Below are 21,709 nucleotides of genomic sequence, written 5' to 3'. Positions count from 1 at the left end.
GTTGTACAATTTTTATATCTTCTAAATCATTGCTGGAGGTGGAGCAGACCTGTCTTCTATGTGCAGTATTCACTTGCACGCCATAAAAATGTACGCTTTGTGCCCTCCACAAAGTAATAATGAGTCCCACAGGTAATAATGCCTCTCACAAGGTAATAGTGCCCCCTTTGTGCCTCCAAAACATGGACCCCGGCCAGCATGGACCACTAAATGAGACTGAAGATCAGAAAAAAAAGGCATTTGCTCAAAACCCCTGCCCTCTCTTCAGGGCCAGCCCGTCCCTGGCTTCTTCAGGGCTTCTCTTCTCTCTTTAGGGCTTCTGTTCAGACCCCCACTTAGATCCCCACGGGCTGCCGCATCAGGGAAGGTCTGTGCCGCGGAACACAGCAAGTCTTGATGCTGGATGTTTTGTGCTGTCTCACATACAACATCCTGACACTCCCAGGCATCAGAATATTCTTTGTCCTGTGGCTGGCAGCCTGTGGGGATCCAGGGTGGGTAACCTTCCCCTGCAGTCGCGGTTGAAGGGGGTGTACCCCCTGCGATCCCGATAGGGCCCACTCAGTGTTGTTATGGTAACGCCACTGAGTGGGCCCCACCATGTAATGCAGCGTGCTCCTAGGTATAGTGTTTTTTCTGATGTTTTTTCTATAGGACTAAAAAAACACCATACCACATATTTAATTAAGAGGAAACAAAATTAACTGGATTTTGCCTGTGACAAAGAGAACAGTTCTCTGTGGGACATCAAGCTTTGATGGAAAATGAACAATATTTTCTATGTTGGTTCATGGACCATTCTCACTCATGTATGTCTACCTTTTATTTATTGTCCCAATGAATCTGAAATAAATGAAGCAACTTTTTCAAATAGTCTTAATAAAAAAAAACTTGGGGCCATAACATAGAATTTTAATGGATCAGTGCCGTAGAGCTCCGTAATACGATGTCCAAATAAATTTGTGGTCCAATGCAGTGCCTCTGTATGTCTTAAGTTCCAAACGCAGATGCGATGCAAGCAGGTTTTTTTGTTTTTTTTCTCACAGATTCATACAGAATACGTGAGCGAAGAAAAGTTGTGACATGTTCCATGGATTTCCTCATTACAGAGGTAGTCTCCTATAGAAACATTGCTCCTAGGTGAGGATAAAGACGTATAGGGACTCTGTGTGCGCCTACAGGCTCCATGTATATGGCTTTGATGTGTAAAAAAAATTCCTGTAGTCTGGTATCTGAGAAATTCATTAATACAGAATCTAAGAAATTCTTTTTACAATACATCTGAGAAAGTTGGTAGACTGACACTGGATAATCTGGAGCCTCACAGGACGTGAAAAGATAACAATCTACTGAAATATTTTATGCTAGTATTGTCTTCCTGCAGATTTCATACCCTTACAAATTAATTGACCATGCGATAATCCAGAATATTTCATATTTAAAACCTACTGGGTCTGGTACTTCTTTATGCCGGGTTAAAAAATATTTTGTCATATGGTGCAGTGCAGGAACCGTTCTTTATAACTAGTTTTATAGTGTAAGATCAAAGCCTTGTGTTATATACATCATATAAAACCCCCTGATACTGCTAAAATGTGTCTGAGACCAGACATTACCAGTAATGACAAATGTCACAATCCCCAATTATCCGTACTTGTGATTGATCCACCTTCCTCAGTTTCAGCGTCTTGGTAATGAACCTTATCATGCCAGGTGACTTTCTGTAGAATAGGAGGAGACCTCTGGCTTTCTGTGTGTTATTGGTTAGAAAATTACCTTAAACCTAATTTAAAGGAAGAATAAAGAAAGCTCCTGTCCACAGTTGGGAAGAGCACTGAAAATCCGAGGTCAGGTAGGAAAAAGTGTGACCCCTATGTCCGGACAGCCACTGCCCTGCAATTCTTGCTAGGAGTTGTCATTTTGGAGAACCACAGGTTGGGTAACACTGTGTAACTAAAAGATTATCTCTCCCCAACGTTATCACAATGTATAGAGGTTTTTTTTTAATGCCATTTTTGAAGCCAAAACCAGGAGACTTTACACAAACCTGCACGTGTGAATTTCCCCTTAAGGAACATTTGGTAATCTCTGTTTTCCGCAGGATGTCTCAGCAGGAATCCCCTCCTAGTGGGACAGATCTGAGAGCCCTTCTCAAATGGCACCGCACAGAAATTGCTGTGGCTATAACTGATCTCTTTCCTCTACTGCATGGCATGATGGATAGAGACCTTGTATCTGAAGACAGATTTCAGGTAGGTGTGCTTTATGGAGTTCTTTATAGCAAGAATGGCACCCAGCATGCCAATTTGGCACTATTGTTATGATTGTAAACTCTTAGACACAGAGCTGTGTGCATGAAGCCTGTATGGCACTACATTTTGGCTGTACAACTCCCTAGTACAAGTCTCTGTGTGCTGCCGTATCGGCTCAATCAGGGTGCCATATGTACAGAGCTATTCTCCCCTCTGTATGCACAGCATCCAATAAAGCATGCCACCATTTTTTTTCTGTTGGATTCGTACAGAAAAAAAACGTCCATTTATCCGTATAAAATTGAAGGGATTATACAAAATGGAACATGCGTCAGGGCCATGTGCATGAGGTCTAAAACTAAAGTTTTTGTAGAATTAGGTATTTTTACAGTAAAACGTACATGATACGTGGCAGATTAGCAGACATTCTACAGTATCTTTACAGAAATCTCCCTGATGAGCCATACATTTTTTTTTAGAGAAGGATAGGGCATGATAGGGCATTGTACTTTATAGTCCTTCAGTGGGTGAAGCTCTGGCACTGGGGCGCAGTGGTTTAGGGATCGTTTTAAAAGGGACCATACAGTCTATTTTTCTTACTCCTGCTTTATTAGAGCGAAGGAGCTCCCTCTGCTCCTCCGCTCTGAACTAATGCTGAAGCAAGGAGCTGACTGTTCCTTGCTTCATCATTAGGTTCTTCTGTATCTGCGTCCTGAGGATGCAGATACAGTTGACTGCGGGACATACCCCAGATTGTCCTGGACGGTTGGGAGGAGGAGCCTCTGACATCACTGTCCATACATGAATAGGGACATCAGGGCGGTATTCCGCTGCAGGAGGAATATTTAATTGTATCTGCGCCCGGCGCACCAACTGCCTTCTCTTCCAGTTGCGCCCAGGGCACATGCCCCCCTGCCCCCCCTAGCTACGCCCCGGCCCCAATGATTCAAAGACAACCCCATTTGGAGCCAATCACTTGACGCTAGGTTCTATTTCTTTTGGGTTGATTCGCAAATAACCTGTTAGAAGTAACTTGATGATGTCTCCTGTGTGTACACCGATAAAAAATGTTGCACATGTTTCATATAGAGATGGAGGTTAGGCCCTTCAGGTTGGCTTGAGAAACCCCAGCCCAATACTGGTTGTAATGGTGTAAACATCCATAGTTATAGTGATTTTGTGAGTTGGTTGTTGTTTATCGATGACATGTACTGTAAATGGGCTTATAATTTCCCCACAGGAGATTCAGCATGCTGGTGAAGGAATAGGAGCAGAGAAAGCTTCACATGCCCTTCTAACTTGGCTTCTCACGTGTGACATGCACTACGTACGTGGCTTTTGGTCTCTCCTGTCCACAGAGTATATTTTAAAGAGCTACCCCCGCCTATCAGGAATTCACAAAGCTTTTCAAGCTGGTAAATACAGTACGCTCAAAATTCAGCAGTCGACAAATGATAACCTAGACCCTTCTAATGTTTTCCTTTTGTTTAGAGTGTCATTCAGAGCACTTTTACTTCTACTGACTTTTTTTTTTTTTTTTTAAACCCACTCATTACTGAAGATACCTATATGCACATATCCAGGTCATGATAAAGATTACAGTGTGATGGCTAAAATTTCCCTCACACGTTAAAGGGAATGTATCATCAGAAAATTACATTAATTTAATCAGGATTTTATTATAAATCTGTAAAGGATCTGCCAGGCACAGCTTCGGGGTTAACTCCCATAATTAATCAGTCAGCACCTGAATCTACATCCCTGAGACTGACTCCAGCTTCCACCACTCAGGCTGGCAGGCTTAGGAGTGGGAGAGCCTATCGCAACCTGGCCAGACTCAGCTAGCTCCCGCCCTCGGTCTATTTAAGCCTGTCCTTCCTGTCCCTCGGTGCTTGTGATTCTTTTCGTGTGGTTTCCTGGCCCAGCTACAGCTCCTTCTATTTTGATCCTGCTCCATACAGACCCTGGCTTACTGACTACTCTTCTGCTCTTCGTTTGGTACCTCGCACACTCCTGGCTTGACTCGGCTCGTTCACCACTCTGGTTGCTCACGGTGTTGCCGTGGGCAACTGCCCCTTTCCCTTGCTTGTATTCCCTTGTATGTTTGTCGTGTTTGTCGTGCACTTACTGAGCGCAGGGACCGCCGCCCAGTTGTACCCCGTCGCCTAGGGTGGGTCGTTGCAAGTAAGCAGGCTAGGTCCAAGGTCCCGACCAGGTCCCGACCAGCGGGCTTACTGCGTTCGTTGCCCATTCCCCAGAGACCTTGGACACATATCTCCATGGATTTTATCACCGATTTGCCTCCATCCCAAGGCAAGTCGGTGGTGTGGGTGGTAGTAGACCGCTTCAGTAAGATGTGCCACTTTGTGCCCCTCAAGAAACTACCCAACGCCAAGACGTTGGCTACCTTGTTTGTCAAACACATCCTGCGTCTCCATGGGGTCCCTGTCAATATTGTTTCGGACAGAGGGGTACAATTTGTTTCATTGTTTTGGAGAGCCTTCTGTATGAAGTTGGAGATTGATCTGTCCTTCTCCTCTGCCTTCCATCCTGAAACCAATGGCCAAACTGAGAGGACTAATCAATCTCTAGAACAATATTTAAGGTGTTTTGTCTCTGACTGTCAATATGATTGGGTCTCATTCATTCCCCTCGCCGAATTTTCCCTTAATAACCGGGTCAGTAACTCGTCAGGGGTCTCCCCCTTTTTCTGTAATTTTGGGTTTAATCCACGGTTCTCCTCCGTTTCACCTGGTAGTTCCAACAATCCCGAGGTAGAGGTAGTTCATCGGGAACTGTGCACAGTCTGGGCCCAGGTTCAGAAGTACCTAGAGGCGTCCCAGAGCGTACAAAAAACTCAGGCTGATAGAAAACGTTCTGCTAACCCCCTGTTTATGGTCGGGGATCTGGTGTGGTTGTCGTCTAGGAACTTGCGTCTCAAGGTTCCGTCCAAGAAGTTTGCTCCCCGGTTTATTGGGCTGTATAAGGTCATTGAGGTCCTCAATCCTGTCTCCTTCCGGCTGGAGTTACCCCGTCTTTTCATATACACGACGTGTTTCATGCCTCCCTCCTTAAATGCTGCTCCCCGTCCTTGGCTCCCTCGAGGAGACCTCCTGTTCCCGTCCTCACCCCTGAGGGGGTGGAATTCGAGGTGGCCAAGATTGTGGACAGCAAGATGGTCCAAGGCTCCCTCCAGTACCTGGTCCATTGGAGAGGATACGGGCCCGAGGAGAGGACTTGGGTACCCGCCCGGGATGTTCACGCTGGGGTATTGGTCAGGAGGTTCCACCTGCGTTTCCCCAGTAAGCCAGGTCCACTTAGAAAGGGTCCGGTGGCCCCTCATAAAAGGGGGGGTACTGTAAAGGATCTGCCAGGCACAGCTTTGGGGTTAACTCCCATAATTAATCAGTCAGCACCTGAATCTACATCCCTGAGACTGACTCCAGCTTCCACCACTCAGGCTGGCAGGCTTAGGAGTGGGAGAGCCTATCGCAACCTGGCCAGACTCAGCTAGCTCCCGCCCTCGGTCTATTTAAGCCTGCCCTTCCTGTCCCTCGGTGCTTGTGATTCTTTTCGTGTGGTTTCCTGGCCCAGCTACAGCTCCTTCTATTTTGATCCTGCTCCATACAGACCCTGGCTTACTGACTACTCTTCTGCTCTTCGTTTGGTACCTCGCACACTCCTGACTTGACTCGGCTCGTTCACCACTCTGGTTGCTCACGGTGTTGCCGTGGGCAACTGCCCCTTTCCCTTGCTTGTATTCCCTTGTATGTTTGTCGTGTTTGTCGTGCACTTACTGAGCGCAGGAACCGCCGCCCAGTTGTACCCCGTCGCCTAGGGCGGGTCGTTGCAAGTAAGCAGGGACAGAGTGGCGGGTAGATTAGGGCTCACTTGTCCGTTTCCCTACCCCCCCGTCATTACAAAATCAAAATATTTTTAAACATTTTGGTGGTGTTTTTTTAACATTTCTGTGACTGTCCTCATAAAAAAATCTTTAAATATTCCAGTTTTTCTACAGGCCCCTAGAGCAGTCACAATAAGATGACATTTCCTATATTCTGTAACTTACTTGTCAGCTTTGCTGTATAGTCTAGTATAGTATAGCAGAGTCCTTTCATTTCATTCAGGGTGGGAAATTTAATGTCAGCTCTCTTGTATTACTGGAAGCCTAGATAAGGCTGGATAGCTACACTATACACACACTGTATTCATCTCCCCTGTCACTCCATGGTCTCTAGGGGAGGGAGCTGTATGTACTCCATCGCTTCCTGGAAACTAATAGCCTATGAAATTTCTCTATCAATTAACTCCCATTCATTTCAGCTGCCATAAAGTGCACATATGCTGAGGTACTGCCTACAAAGGAAATACAGGAATAAAGTGTGTGTCTCTAATATAGCCACCACCAGCCAAGGTTTTATAAATAAAAAATAAATAGCTAGGACATAAAGAAGAATCAAACACAATTATTAGGCTGTACACTTAAAGTAATTATACGGGCACCAAAAATTGCATTGCATTAATATTTTATGTAAAAATAAGTCACTTACTAATGTACTTTAATTTATAATTTGTGAATTGTTCCTGGAAGTCCTGTAGCTTTTCTAATATTGATGACGCGCTGACACGGCCCCACGTGACTGAGGGCTTGCTTCCTGTGCTGTTCGTGTCAACGTGTTATTTATCGCATGACCGCAAGGGGCTGTCACATTGCCTATTTCTGGAGTCCCCGAGCAGAGCATCAGCTAGCGCTTTGCTTGGGACTCCAGCACTGTTCCCGACATTTGGTCAGTGACTTCAGGGGTTCCCTATAGATGGCGTTCCCGAGCAGAGCATCAGCTGATGCTCTGCTCGGTGACACCAGTACTGCTGCCGATGTCATTCTCCATATATGGACAGTGACTTTGGCAGTAGTGCTGTAGTCCCCGAGCAGAGCATCAGCTGATGCTCTGCTCGGGAACACCATCGATAGGAAACCCCTGATGTCACTGACCAAATGTTGGGAGCAGTGCTGGAGTCCCAAGCAAAGCGCTAACTGATGCTCTGCTCGGGGACTCCAGCGATAGGAAACCCCTGAAGTCACTGACCAAATGTCGGGAGCAGTGCTGGCGTCCCAAGCAAAGCGCTAGCTGATGCTCTGCTCGGGGACTCCAGCAATAGGCAATGTCACAGCCACTTGCGGTCATGCCATTGATAACACGCTGACACGAACAGCACAGGAAGCAAGCCCTCAGTCACGTGGGGCCGTGTCGGCGCGTCATCAATATTAGAAAAGCTACAGGACTTCCGGGAACAATTCACCGGGTTTGAACTGCACAATTTAGTACCAAATTTTAAATTAAAGTACATTAGTAAGTGACTTCTTTTTACACAAAAGTATTAATGCAATGCAATTTTTGGTCCCCAGATAAACCCTTTAATTATGGAAATTAATATGAAATACATGACATATTCCCTTTAATGTAGATGGGTGTTCTAAAACATATAGGGAGGAATTTATTAAGACTGGAGTTTCATATGCCAGTCATAATCTCAAGAATGTTGTTAAATGCGCCTAATGAGTAATGAGCTGGCGTAGATTTGTGCCATAATTTACGCCAGTTTCTAGTAAATTTGTCGGGCCGTTGTTATCCCCGCACCCCTTTTGCTAAGCCATACTCCTTTGAAAAAGTTCCGGGTGTGGCACAAAAGTAAAAAAATAAATAAAAAATAAATAAAAAATTTAAAAATAGATGTAAGCTATTTGCCACTTACTTTGAATATAACAAAAATTCTAAATCAACCATTTATAGTACTCAGGTAATGATGGTCATAGACAACCGAACAATTTTATAGTAAATAATGATAATTGTTATGTCTATGGTACTAAAACCATTGGTTATGACTGATGTAAATCTGCACCATTAGGCTACATTCAGACGAGCGTGTCCGATTTGCACATGTACAAAACGCAGCATTTTTCCTATATTTCCTGCCCGTGGTTTTTAATGTATTTGATGCGTGAAACACAGACAGCACGCGGATGTCGTCCGCGTGCTGTATGTAGTTTTCACGCACCCATAGACTTCAATGACTAGGTGCGTGAAAACGCACCAATATAGGACATGCAATGAGTTTCACGCAATGGACACACACTGCGTGAAAAACAATGCATGTGTGAATGGCCCCATTGAATTCTATGGGTCTGTATGCTGAGTGATTTCAACGCACAGCACACGGACGAGTATTCCGCTCGTCTGAATGAGCCCTTAGTCGAAACACTTAATAAACTTATTTTGAAATAGTGATGCCCAACTCCATATATACTTTACAGAAAACAAGAACAGATCTCGGAAGATCTGCTTTGGTAAGTTGTTTGTTTTTCTCCCTTTGATTCCAAACCTATTTTTAGTTCAATAAATTGTACGACGAAAACACCAGCCAAAAAAACAGCTAGTGTAAAAAAAGTTAGGCCCCATGCACACGACCGTAAGCCATTCACTTTCATTGAACACTGACACCTTTCCATAGCACTACGGAAGGGTGTCAGTGCCGTGGAAATGTTCCGGGAATTATGGAACATGTCCGTTCTTTCGCATACTTTGTATGGAAGCACGGCCCGAAAATGCGGCTGTCAGTCAGCGGCCGGCCGTGCCCGCAATCGTGGGCCGTGATTGCGGGCACGGTCGTGTGTATGGGGCCTTAGACCCCATGCACACGTCAGTATTTTTCATCAGTAATTACTGACAGTAATTATGGACCCATACATTTCTATTGGCCACGGGCGCCTTTCAGTATTTTTACTGATGGGTGTCCGTGCTGATAACATTATAGAACCTGTCCTATTCTTGTTAGTAATTACGGCAAGGACACTCCCATAGAAGTCTATGGGAGCTTCCGTAAATACGGACGGTATATGGATGTGCATCCGTATACCGTCCGTATTTACTGAAGCATTGCTAGGCAACATGTTGATGACATCATTTGCAACCTCCCTCTTTTTGTAAGGATCCGTATATACGGATGGAGTACGGATGCAATACGGACCGTATTTACGGACACCGTATATACTGATGAAATATGGGTACCTACTGATCCGTATTTACTGACAGTATTTCGGGATAGATGAAAATACTGTCGTGTGCATGCGGCCTAAGTGTGTCATACAAGTGCCTACCCCGGAGCCAATCCTGGCTGAATGAGATGTGCCACCCTTTGATGGAGTCACGGGATGCTTTTGAAGCCCCCACAATATGTTGGGTTGAATACCATGAGTCAGAGGAATATGCAAAATATTTCCCAAGGGGGATATGATTTGTATCATGACAAATATCTTGTATATGTATTTTTCCCAACAAGCTCCTAACAGAAGAAAAATTTTAGAACATTATTCAGATTAGCGGAAAATCTTTACCTCTACGGACAGTTTTGATACAAAATTAAATGTAGCAGAGTTCAGTAGAGTATTGCCCATGCTGGCATGATCATTGTGTCTGCAAGTTTCTCAGTTATCGTGTCTTATTCAATCTACAGCTTCAAACAACCTGTCCCAGCGCAAAGCCCGGCGCTCTACTCCTGTTACCAAACACTCAGACCATCCAAAGCTGAAGAAAAAACGAAAAGCTGGAGGAGAGAAGGACTCAGGAGGCACAGAACAACTTTTCGGCACTGGTATGATGACAAGAATGTTACACAGATGTGGATGATTATCATATGAAATAGTCATAAATGTTATTGAGCCTTACCCTACTAAAAGATATTTGCACATTTTGACGCTGCTTGGTAAATTCTCTTCATTTGACTTGTTATAGACTAATTTACAGTTCCATTGTATCGTATTACTACAAACATGAAATATGCAAATGAAATCGATCATAGTACATACAATAGTTGTTATAGTGTAAACATTTATCTCATGGTCATAACAGTTTTCATCAGTCGGTTGTTGTTAATCGGTGGTATAACAATAATGCATCATGTAAATGGTTCTTAGGATGGCCATACACATTAGACAAAAACAGACAGGAAGGCCGTGAATGTTGATGATACACTTGGGTTTCCCTTTCCCAATTGGTCTTGAGCTTCTACCTTAATCCTTCGTGCTATTTTTTTTTCTTATGTAAGGATTTTACCTTGCTCCGCTTTTCCTGATTATATGTCAAATTTTTTTCAGTATTGGTTTTTCCCTTTTTTCCTTTTTTGAATACAATACATTTTATATTAACCGCTTTCTATATTTTCACATGTACGTCACGGGAAGGGTACGCTTCACGCATCCCGACATGTATGTACGCACAATCGTCACTTTGCAACTCTCATTTGACCCCTAAATGCTGCGATCATTAGCGACCATGGTATTTAAGTGGTTTGACATGGGGAGGTGGTCCCCTCTGTCACCGATCGGCGGCCTGCGGTCGCTGGCCACCGAAAGGTTGCCATGGCAGCCAGGGGGCCTAATGTCTTATTAGGCCATGTTAAAGAAAGCCAGTAAAGCTTTGGTATATTTTCCGTCAGGTCAGCTGCACTGACTGCTCTGTTAAAAGCTGGTCCTGCATGTCTCTGAACTTAGATGTAATTGTCATTAGCTGGATCCTATGTGTCAGAGACATGCAGAAACAGCTTTCAGCCAAGCCGTCAGTGCAGCTGACTTGACGGAATCGGCTTTGACAGAAAGATACAGCTTCTAGGTATACAGGATACAGGGCTATGCTTTTACCGCATTCATCGTGCGGTAAAAAAGACATATAAACTTTATTCTACGGGTTGATACGATTACAACGATACCACATTTATAAAGTTTTTTTTATGTTTTATCACTTTTACAAAGAAAAAAACTATTTGTTAAAAAAAAATTGTTATGTGTCGCCACATTCGGAGAGCTATAACTTTTTTATATTTTTGTTGTATGAGGGCTTATTTTTTGCAGGACAAGCTGTTGTTTTTATTAGTACCATTTTGAGGTACATGTAATTTTTTGCTTACTTTTTATTCAATTTTTTTGGGTAGCTAAGGTAACCAAAGAACAGGAATTCAGTTTTTTTTTTTTTTTTGCTACATCGTTAACCATGCGGTTTAAATAACGTTATATTGTAATAATTTGGACTTGTACGTACTCGGCGATACCAGTTCTGTTAATTTCTTTTTTTTAAAAACATTTTTTAGGGAAAAAAATGGTACAAAGGTTTTTTTTAACTTAAATATTTGATTTGTACATTAAAAAAAAAAATCTAATTGTATTGCTTTATACGTTATACTAATGTATTGCAGTATATTGTGATTTTTACTGGCTCCTATTAGTCCCTGCCTCTGGCAGAATTGCTATTTTCATCTCCCCCGCAAAAAAAATCATATAAACATTAATCAATAATAATAGTTTTTGGCTCCGTTTTTCGAGCCAAAGGTGGAAATTGATCCAAGAAATAGGAAAAGAGTGATGCATTTCCTTTCTTTTGTGTCCACTTCTGTACACAAAAACTGCAACAAAACTGTTTGTGTGATCCTGGGCTAATTTTTTTTTTTATTGTGCAAAAGTAGTAAAACTTAAAATAAAACTATACGTATTTAGTATGGCCGTAATCGAACTGTCCCAGAGAATAAAAGTAACATGTTATTTGGTGAATAGCTGGGGTGTTTTATAATCCCCCCCCCCTCATAAAAAAGTTAATAAACGTTAATCAATTTAGTATATGTACCCAAAAATGGTGCCACTTAAAAACACAACGTGTTTAGCAAAAATCACGCCCTCATACGGCTTTTATTAAAGCAAAAATAAACAGAAAACGATTACTCTTGGAATGCTACGATGAAAAAAATGGTCACCAAGGGGTTAAGGCTGTGTACATTTCTTGCATATAAGGATTTTGTATATGGTAGATTGTATTATTGGTGTTTTGACTTTACATGTTTAGATTATTTTAGGTGTGAGCCCTGGTTTTCGCTATATATATTTTTGAGATAGACCCCGGGGTAGGATCATCTTATTGCGATGAGTTCAAGTCTTATTGATTTTGGATGTTTTTACATTTATGTAAGATTGCTTGTTTATACATAAAGGGATTCATTGATGTTTTGGATATATTATATTAGAGTGTGCCTGTCGTTTTACTCTTTATCTTTTCTTTTTACATCAGGGTCTGTCTTGTAACTATTAAGCAGGCCTAACACTAACGCTACATGGCGACTTTGGCCATGAGACATGTTGCAAGGCCAAACAAAGACCACTATGTCACACTGGTAATAATAGTAACCATAGTAAATGTAACAATAGTAAATGTGGTCGCTCCGCGGCCTGCAAGTTGCCGCGTCCATGACACCACAGTTGCAAGAATGGCCAATTAAATGTATTGAAATCTGTCTCATCTAAGTAATGATTATTTTTAAGACTGGATTTCCACACAGTGTTTTGCAGCGTTTTTGTGTGTTTTTTATGACATTTTTAATTATTCTTTTTTTGTTCGGCCAGATATTACATTAAAGTCTATAGTAAAATGTAAAAAATTCTATATACAACTGCATTTTGGTTTGTGGCATTTTTCAGGCAATTTTGTGGTAAAGTGGTGCTCTGGGTATGGTGTTTTTTCAGGCTTTTTTCTATAGACTTCTTTATATAACTTCAAAAACACCAGAAAAAAAAAGAAAAGTACTAAATGATTTTCAATTAAAAACACTAAATAAAACACCATAAAAACCACACATTACATTTTAGTAAAACTATTGTGTTTAGAAGTGTTTTTTGAGTTTAAAATGCCCAAAAAAATTGTGTGTGTGAAGGAGGCCTTAATCTTATTTATCCCATGTACAGGAAAGAAACTCATCCTGCAGTGTGCTGTGGTGACTATTAAGTCTATTATTAATGGTTTAACGTGGTAATTTTTCTTCCCAAAACAGGTCCTCCACCCAAAACAAAGCCACCTCGTAAAACAGAGAAAATGGAGAAACTCGGGTCCTCACTGGTGCAACAAGTTCAGTGTAAGTTTCTGGAAATAATAAGATACGTTAATTATTCATACAAATAATAAAACGTGTGTTTCATATGACCAAAACAAAGGATCGGGTTTACCTTGAGTTAATCATGGAGCGGTCAGTTCTTCTACTTCCAGTTTCATGCTGTAATACTACCCTAAGGTCATCACATTTAGTAAAAGTCTTGCACATATTTACCTCCAACTCCGTTCAATCCGGACAGGATAACCCATTGCCCTAAATGTAATACAGGATTCACAGAGCCAAATAGATACAAAAGCTTTGGATGGCCACATTGCAGCCAAGGGTTAATGTTCAAAAATTATTTCAAAGAGAGAACCAACCGATAAAAAAAAGGCACCTAAATAAAAACGTAACTTTTAATAAATAAAGCAGATAAAAGGAAGGAACATATCCTTACTATAGGGGAAGTGGGTGCAATGAATATACACTAACATCTGACTGTGATGTTTCCTATCTAGCCACCCTACCTAACTAGAGTAACTGTCCCAAATGGGGCAACTCCGACCTCCAACCTATCCCTATAAGCACTGTAAATGGCCTAACCAACTAAGGCTTGAAAATGTATGGGTATATATATATATATATATATATATAAAAGGAGGTGAGGTACAAAAACTAAGTGGAAAAGAAAGAATGATTACGACAGAAAACAGCAAGACAACCAGAGATTGGACTGCATGATTGGGCAGCAAAGATTGAAAGAGGGAGACTCGTTGCCAAAGAAAGTAGAAATAACCCAAAATATTTTTCAAATACATAAATAATAAGAAACTAAAAACTGAAAAGGGTTGGCCCTCTCAAAAATTATCTAGGTATAATGGTGGGGGAGGATGAGGAAAAGTCCAATCTATTAAACGCCTTTTTCTACTGTATTTACACAGAAAAATCCAATGTCATACGACATGATTAGGGATAAAGTAAATTCTCAATTAAATGTCACCTGCTTAACCAAGAAAGAAGTGCAGCGCCGCCTTAAAAAAACTAAAATAGACAAATCACTGGGTCTGGATGGTATACACACGCCATTCTGCAGGAATTAAGTACCGTGATAGACAGACCCTTATTTCTGATATTTAAGGATTCTATCATGACAAGGTCTGTTCAGGAGTGGCGCATAGCAAATGTGGTGCCAATATTCAAAAAGAAGAGCCTGGAAACAATGGATCTGTAAGTTCAACCTTCATTGTGGGTAAAATATTTGAGGGTTTTCTAAGAGATGCTATTCTCATATATCTCAATGCAAATAAACTGTTAACGCAGCATCAGCATGGGTTTATGAGGGATCCGTCCTGTCAAACTAATCTGATCAGCTTCTATGAGGATGTAAGTTCTAGACTGGACCTGGGTAAGGTTGTGGATGTGGTGGATCTAAACTTTTCAAAGGCGTTTGATACTGTGCTGCATAAAAGGTTGGTATATAAAATGAAAATGCTGAGACTGGGGGAAAAATATGTGTAATTGGGTTGACAACTCAGTGGTAGAAAACAGAGGGTGGTTATGAATGGTAGATCTTTAGAGTGGGTCACAGTTACCAGTGGGGTTCCACAGGGGTCATTGGACCCTCTTCTTTTTAATATGTTTATTAACCCCTTAGTGACCAGCCCATTTTTGGCCCTAATGACCAAGCTATTTTATTCATTTTTCTATAGTCGCATTCAAAGAGCTATAACTTTTTTATTTTTTCGTCTAGATAGCTGTATGAGGACTTGTTTTTTGCGGGATTAGTTGTACTTTTTAATAGCACCATTTTAGGGTACATATAATTTTTTTATTAACTTTTATTAACTTTTTTGGGAGGGATTATAAAAAAAACTGAAATTCCACCATTGCTCTATGCGTTTTTAAATTGACGCCGTTCACTGTGAGGCATAAATAACATGTTACCTTTATTCTATGGGTCGGTATGATTAAGACGATACCACATATGTGGAGGTTTTTTATGTTTTACGACTTTTGCACAATAAAAACACTTTTGAACTAAAATTATTTGTTTTTGGCTCGTCGCTTTCCAAGAGCCGTAACTTTTTTATTTTTCCATCAATGTAGTGATTTTTTGGGCTTGTTTTCTGCGGGACGAGACGTAGTTTTCAATGGTACTGTTTTGGGGTGCATGGGACTTATTGATTCCTTTTTATTATGACTTTTTTGGGAGGCAATGGAAAAAAATAGCAATTTCGCCATTGTTTTTTGCGTTTTTTTTTTACGGTGTTCACCTTGCAGTTTAAATTACATATCAACTTTATTAATGGAGTTATTACGGTCGCGGCGATACCATATATGTGTACTTTTATTTATTTTTTTACACTTTTACTAAATAAATCACTTATTATGGAAAAAAATGGTTTTATTTATTTTTTTACTGTACTTTTTATTAATAATCTTTATTTCACATTGATGACTTATTTTATTAGTCCCACTAGGGGACTTTACTATGTGATCTTCAGATCGCAGCTATAATGCTCTGGTATACTTCGTATACCAGAGCATTATTGCCTGTCAGTGTAAATCTGACAGGCAATCTGTTAGGACGTGCCTCCGGCGCGTCCTAACAGGCATATGTCCAGGGCAGACCTGGGGGCTTTTATGAAGCCCCCGGCTGCCATGACACCCCATCAGAGACCCGCGATTGCATTCGCGGGCCGCAGATGGGTGAGAGAGGGAGCTCACTCCCTCTGTAAACAAAGTTAAATGCCGCAGTCGCTATTGACGGCTGCATTTAACGGGTTAAACGGCCACGATCAAAATAAACTTCGATCGCGGGCGTTGGAGCAGGAGCTCAGCTGTTATTAGACAACAGAGCCCCGGCTCCAGCCTGCACGGGAGACCCGTGAAAAGGCCTCAGCCTAGCCTAAGGCCCTTTAGTGACGAACGTGAAAAGGCGTATTGTTGGTCACTAAGGGGTTAATGACCCTGTGGAGGGTTTACAGAGTATAATTTCAGTATTTGCAGATGATAAGCTGTGTAAAGTAATCTACAAAGAGGAGGATAATTTAATACTACAGAGGTATTTTCAGGTTTGGGCAGAGAAATGGCAAATTAATGTGAATGAATGTAAGGTTATGCACTTGGGCCAACGAAACACATTTTACCATTATGCAATGGTAAAACACTGTGTAAAAAGATTTGGGGATATTGGTGGGCATTTACCTTTAGCAACCAGTGCCAGGCAGCTGCTGCCAAGGCAAATAAAATCATGGGATGCATCAAAAGAGACATAGATGCTCATGGCAAGAACATAGTTTTGCCTCTATACAAATCACTAGTCAGACCACATACGGGAAATTGTGTACAATTTTGTGCACCTGTGTTCAAGAAGGACATGGCTGAACTAGAATGGGTGCAAAGGAGGGCGACCAAGGTTTGACTTGATGAACCTGTTTTTTTTTCAACCTCATCAACTATGCAACTATTACGTCCAACGGCATACCCAGAGCGTGTGCAATATATTTGATATGTCTGTATTACCAAAAGAGAGTAGTATCCAAAAGCTACACAACACAAAAAAGGGTATCAAGTACTGAAGAGTTCCGATTGGACTAAATGGTTGTGTGCAACACCAAACCCAGCGTAAATGTGATAATATATCTAATATAGTTATGGGTTACCAACAAAAAGTGACATCCCAAACCGTTAAATCAAAAGCTGCAGAGTTCCGACGCTTTTCACCCTTAACATAGAGCAGGTTGTATTAGGAAACTAAAGAGAAAAAAGAGATCTCAAAGAATGAAATTGGCAGGTGAGATGAAAGTTGCTGGAAAAAATAGCTAGTACTAATAATGACGCCAAAAAACAAGGTGGGAGTTTTCTAGATACTGTTACTCGCGACCTCGTGTAATGCTGTCAGAGTGAGGACAGAAAACATGTTGACAGCATAGTGCATTGGTATAGTAACCCACGACACCAATGAAAATGAAAAACCAGAATACTTATAATAGTGTTGAGACAGCTCGTTGATTGGTGCTCGTTTGCTCTCACAAGGAGGTATTATTAGTAATGTATAGGTACGAGCGCTCGTTAGTCCGATCACTCATCCCCATACATTTCTGTTATGTAAAATATATAAAATATAAATATATTAAATATTATCAGTGTCGGCACACATCCCCGGCCATTTAAAACTATACAATCAGCAGAGTGTTTGCACGTTCATTGGCTCATCGTTGTCCTGTTTACACAGGGCAATTTTCTGGAAAGTGCGCTCGTTTGAACTCTCTTGCCCGACAATTGGTCAGTAACTTATTTGCCCGATAGGGCAAATATCGGGAACGAGCGTTCTATGAACGCTCGTTTGCCTGATAATTGTCCGGTGTAAAAGGGTACTTACTCTGTTCCTAAGTCAAGGTGTCAGAAGGTGTCTATTCTATTTTGAGTACGAGTAAAGTTGTATGCGTCCATCAAAACCCTATTGAGGTATCCTCTTTGGATAAATATATCCCTCAATTTGTCTGACTCTTATTTGAAAGCCCTTCTTGAGGAGAAGTTTCTACGCACCCTCAAGTACTGTCCCTTAAGGATGTCTCGTTTTAATGGGACTGAGTGGTGATTATGCCACTGTAGACGGCTGTTGTCAGCAGTGGGTTTCCTGTACACAGATTTGATGAGAAAAGACAGCTCTGTGACTTGGCAGCATCTAATATTCATTAAAATTGTAAAATTAATCTAACGGGAAAATATTCTGTAACTCACAGATTTCACAATTGCAGAATATTTTTCCCATAGGTAAAAATACGCTGTTGAAATACAATTAGGCTGGGTTCACACGACCTATTTTCAGACGTAAACGAGGCGTATTATGCCTCGTTTTACGCCTGAAAATAGGGCTACAATACGTCGGCAAACATCTGCCCATTCATTTGAATGGGTGTGCCGACGTACTGTGCAGACGACCTGTAATTTACGCGTCATCGTTTGACAGCTGTCAAACTACGAGGCGTAAATTGACTGCCTCGGCAAAGAAGTGCAGGGCACTTCTTTGCAACGTAATTTGAGCCGTTCTTCATTGAAGTCAATGAAGCACAGCTCAAGATTTACGAGCGTCACAGACGCCTCGCATAATGCGAGGAGGAGCTTTTACGTCTGAAACGAGGCAACTGTTTTCTCCTGAAAACAGTCTGTCTTTTCAGACGTAAAAGGCACTTCTCATGTGTACATACCCTTACACCACATGTAATTCCACCAGAATAGAAGGAAATAGATTCTGCTAACGCAGCAATATGCCTTCAACTTTCCATACAAGGCAAATGAGGAAAAACTATTTTCATATTCTTCTTATGAACTACTTGCTTTCACATTATGTGTTAATGGATAAAAGAGGAGTAACGGTTCATGTGCAGTACAGATTACATATTCTGTATACTATCTGCCAAAAAAACGCCATGGTTCTACATAACAGTTTTGACTAGTACGAGTTACTTGCCTGTTTCAGTTATAAAATCCAAAATTTACAGAATAGGTGAAACTTGCCGTATGTATGTAGAATAGAGGAAGAATAATAGGAAACGCAAAGAATATAAATATATTTTTATTTATATTAAAAAAGTGTTGTTCCTTTGAACCAATGTGAAATAAAAGACAGCCGCATCGGCACCCTGTTCGGCGCGGTTTTCAAATTGCTCATTAATGGCCTCGCATTGTGGGTAAAATGGCTGTTCACCTGCAAAATTGTATGCCCATGAAGGTTTTTTTCATTGATGCCCACACAATTTTGCAGGTAAACCACAGTTTTACCCTCAACAGCGCATAGTCATTAACAAGCAATTTAACAACTGTGTGAAACAGCGCACCATGTCGCCCCATGAGGCCTTCCCTTAGTCAGCCTCTGAATGTAGACAATGAATGTTTCCATTTAGTAACAGCAAGGCGACATCTTGAAAATAATGAGGGATAGTCACACAGAGGGCGGATTTATTAATGGCTAAATGCCAGTATTATGCCGTCAAAAGTCGCAAATTATGGCACACGGCATATTTCCACAATAATTTTCGACTTTTTTGCTGTTTTATGCCGCCTCTCCAACTTTTGAAAAGTGGGTGAGACTTAGCATTAGTATTGCCCGACAAATTCACTATAATTTACATAAATATTGTTGAAATATATGCCAGGTCGTAGATATCCCTTTCTGGCACACAGACAGCTATAGATGTGCCTAATTTATTAAGGGGTATGCTCCTTTCAATAAATAAGGTGCAGTTTACTCCAGCGCTCTTAATATTAAGACCAGTGTATGAAGCGCCAGTTTCTATTAATTCCCCCCAAAATATATTAGAAAGTTGCAAGACTTTTAATAAGTTACTTAAAGGAACATTCCAGACAGAACGGATACACTGTGTTATGTCTGTTGCAGTGCCTGAGGGGGCGGAGCATGACACAGGGATTCTCTCTTTGTATTCTATGAATACCTGTGTCATGCAGCTTCCCCTCAGGCTCTGGGTCCCACATTGTGAACATTTTGTGAATATCATGTACTGATAATAATATAGACCTATTGCCATAAATTTGGTTTTATTTCATTTTATTCGAAGCACCACAAAAAGTCCAAAACTCTGTGGGTGATGCTGAGGGGAAAGCTGCAGTCTTCACTATAAGCAAACCAGTGACTACAGATAGGAAGACCAACACGGGTAGGACAATCTTCTTTCTATAGTATACCAGTTTTTTTGTATTACTATGGAAGTTCTGTTGAAGAGGGTAAGAAGGAAGAAAAAAGTAGATCCATGATATCTTGAGTTTATAAACTTGATTAGAAGGTAGATAAAAGTACATTTCTGATGAAAGCTAATTGTTATTGCTTCAGTCCAGATTTCGCTACAGAATTTTGCCATTGTACCATCGCTTTAGAAAAAAAGAACGGCCATATTTGACATGCCAGACATTCAAATGAATGGCAAACCATATAATACATGGATGGGCCACGTCCGCCATAGCGAGGACTGTTCTTACTTAGAGGTCCCCTGTATGATGTACATATACTCTGATAGGGTATATTGAAATTAGTTGTTTTCATGAGACAAATCCTTTAATCTCTTCTCGCCCTGCACCGTAAAAGTGGATTCACGCGCGTTTTGTTGCAGAAATTTCTGTGATTGAAAATTAGTTTTATATATCTGAATCGTTGTTTCTGCAGCAGGTGTATGGATTTCTGCAAGTTCCATTCAGATGATAGGAACTGATTTTAAGTTGCATACATTTCTGCATAAAAATCTGGCGCATGTGAGTTTATCCTAAAATAGTAAGTATCTATGAAAGTGCCGTTACAAGCGGCAGATTTTGTTAAATAAATTTTGTGTGACTGAAAATCGGTTCAATTCTTCTAAATGGAATTGATTTTCAGTCGCAGTAAATTTCTGCAATGAAATTATAAACCAGAAAGCAAAAATACATATTTGGTATTGCCATAATCATAATGACCCGTAGAATAAAGATAACCTAATTATTCATCCTGCACGGCAAATTTAATTGAAAAAAATCCCCCCAAAAAATTGCAGAATTTTTTTTCCCTATTAACTCTCCTCTTTTTTTTATTACACTCAATTAATAATTTTTATGAACCCTGAAATGGCGCAATTAAAAACTACAACTCAACCTGCAAAAAACAAGCCCTTATAAAGCTAATTCGATGGAAAAATAAAATAAATTAAGTGATGGGGGCAAATCCAAAATATTTTTTTTCCACAAAGCATGCTTTTATTGTGCAAAATTACTAAAATATAAAAAATATACATATTTTTTTATCACAGCAATTGTAATAGTGAAAAAAAAAATCCCCAAAAACAATGGATGAGTTGCTTGGTTTTATTTTTCAGTTCCCCCACAGAAAAATTACTAAAGAGACCTGTCCTATAAACCAGCTGCAGTGTATGTAGGGTTCACTACATTCACTGCAGTGTAACATCAGGCCGCTGCTTTAAAATACCCTAGTGCCCAAATCGGCATGTGTGTAGGGTGCTGGATTCTAAGGTAAATTCTTAAAAGGGTATTCTGGCTACTACAAGTTATCGTCTATCTACTGGATAGGTGATAACTAATAGATTAGTGGGGGTCCAACTGCTGGGACACTACCAATTGCCATTACAGGGGTCACATGTCCCCCGCTCTCCCCAGCCGCAAGCCCACTGCTAGGAAGAGTTGAATCTAGTGGTAGGCGAGCATGCGCCCTGCCGTTCCATTCAAAGTTTATGGCACTGACAGAAACTCCATCAGTGACAAAGCGTTTGCATGGAGCGGCAGGGCGCATGTTTGTGTGTGTTGTACGTTGGTATGTATTGTGTATTATCTAACACAACATTGACCTGCATAGTATGAAAGCGATATAAAAGATGGGTATAAGTGTTGGTGTTATTCATGTATTTTAGCACAATGATAAAAACAAATAATTTTACAGATAGGTCCAAACAGAAGGAAATTGAGGTGGAAAGCACAGAGCGAAACAGTGATCAACCCCTGAAATTGACTCTGCGGCCAAAGTTATTCATCAGTAATGTAAGTACACAGAA

At 40.9% G+C, this 21,709-nt stretch overlaps 1 protein-coding gene across 1 annotated transcript in view; it reads left to right on the top strand.

The window, feature by feature from the left end:
* The first annotated feature begins 2,213 nt into the window (after positions 1–2,213).
* The window catches only part of AIRE (autoimmune regulator), a 45,323-nt gene continuing 25,827 nt past the window's right edge, over positions 2,214–21,709 (top strand). The window contains exons 1-6 of the mRNA XM_075863632.1: positions 2,214–2,252; positions 3,493–3,667; positions 9,765–9,902; positions 13,119–13,199; positions 19,739–19,837; positions 21,598–21,695. Of these exons, the coding sequence (XP_075719747.1) occupies positions 2,214–2,252; positions 3,493–3,667; positions 9,765–9,902; positions 13,119–13,199; positions 19,739–19,837; positions 21,598–21,695 (630 nt within the window). The remainder of the gene's footprint in view (positions 2,253–3,492; positions 3,668–9,764; positions 9,903–13,118; positions 13,200–19,738; positions 19,838–21,597; positions 21,696–21,709) is intronic.

Source organism: Rhinoderma darwinii, chromosome 4 (genome assembly GCF_050947455.1).
Source record: "Rhinoderma darwinii isolate aRhiDar2 chromosome 4, aRhiDar2.hap1, whole genome shotgun sequence".
Lineage (NCBI taxonomy): Eukaryota > Metazoa > Chordata > Amphibia > Anura > Rhinodermatidae > Rhinoderma > Rhinoderma darwinii.
This window is presented reverse-complemented; position numbering and strand designations above follow the sequence as displayed.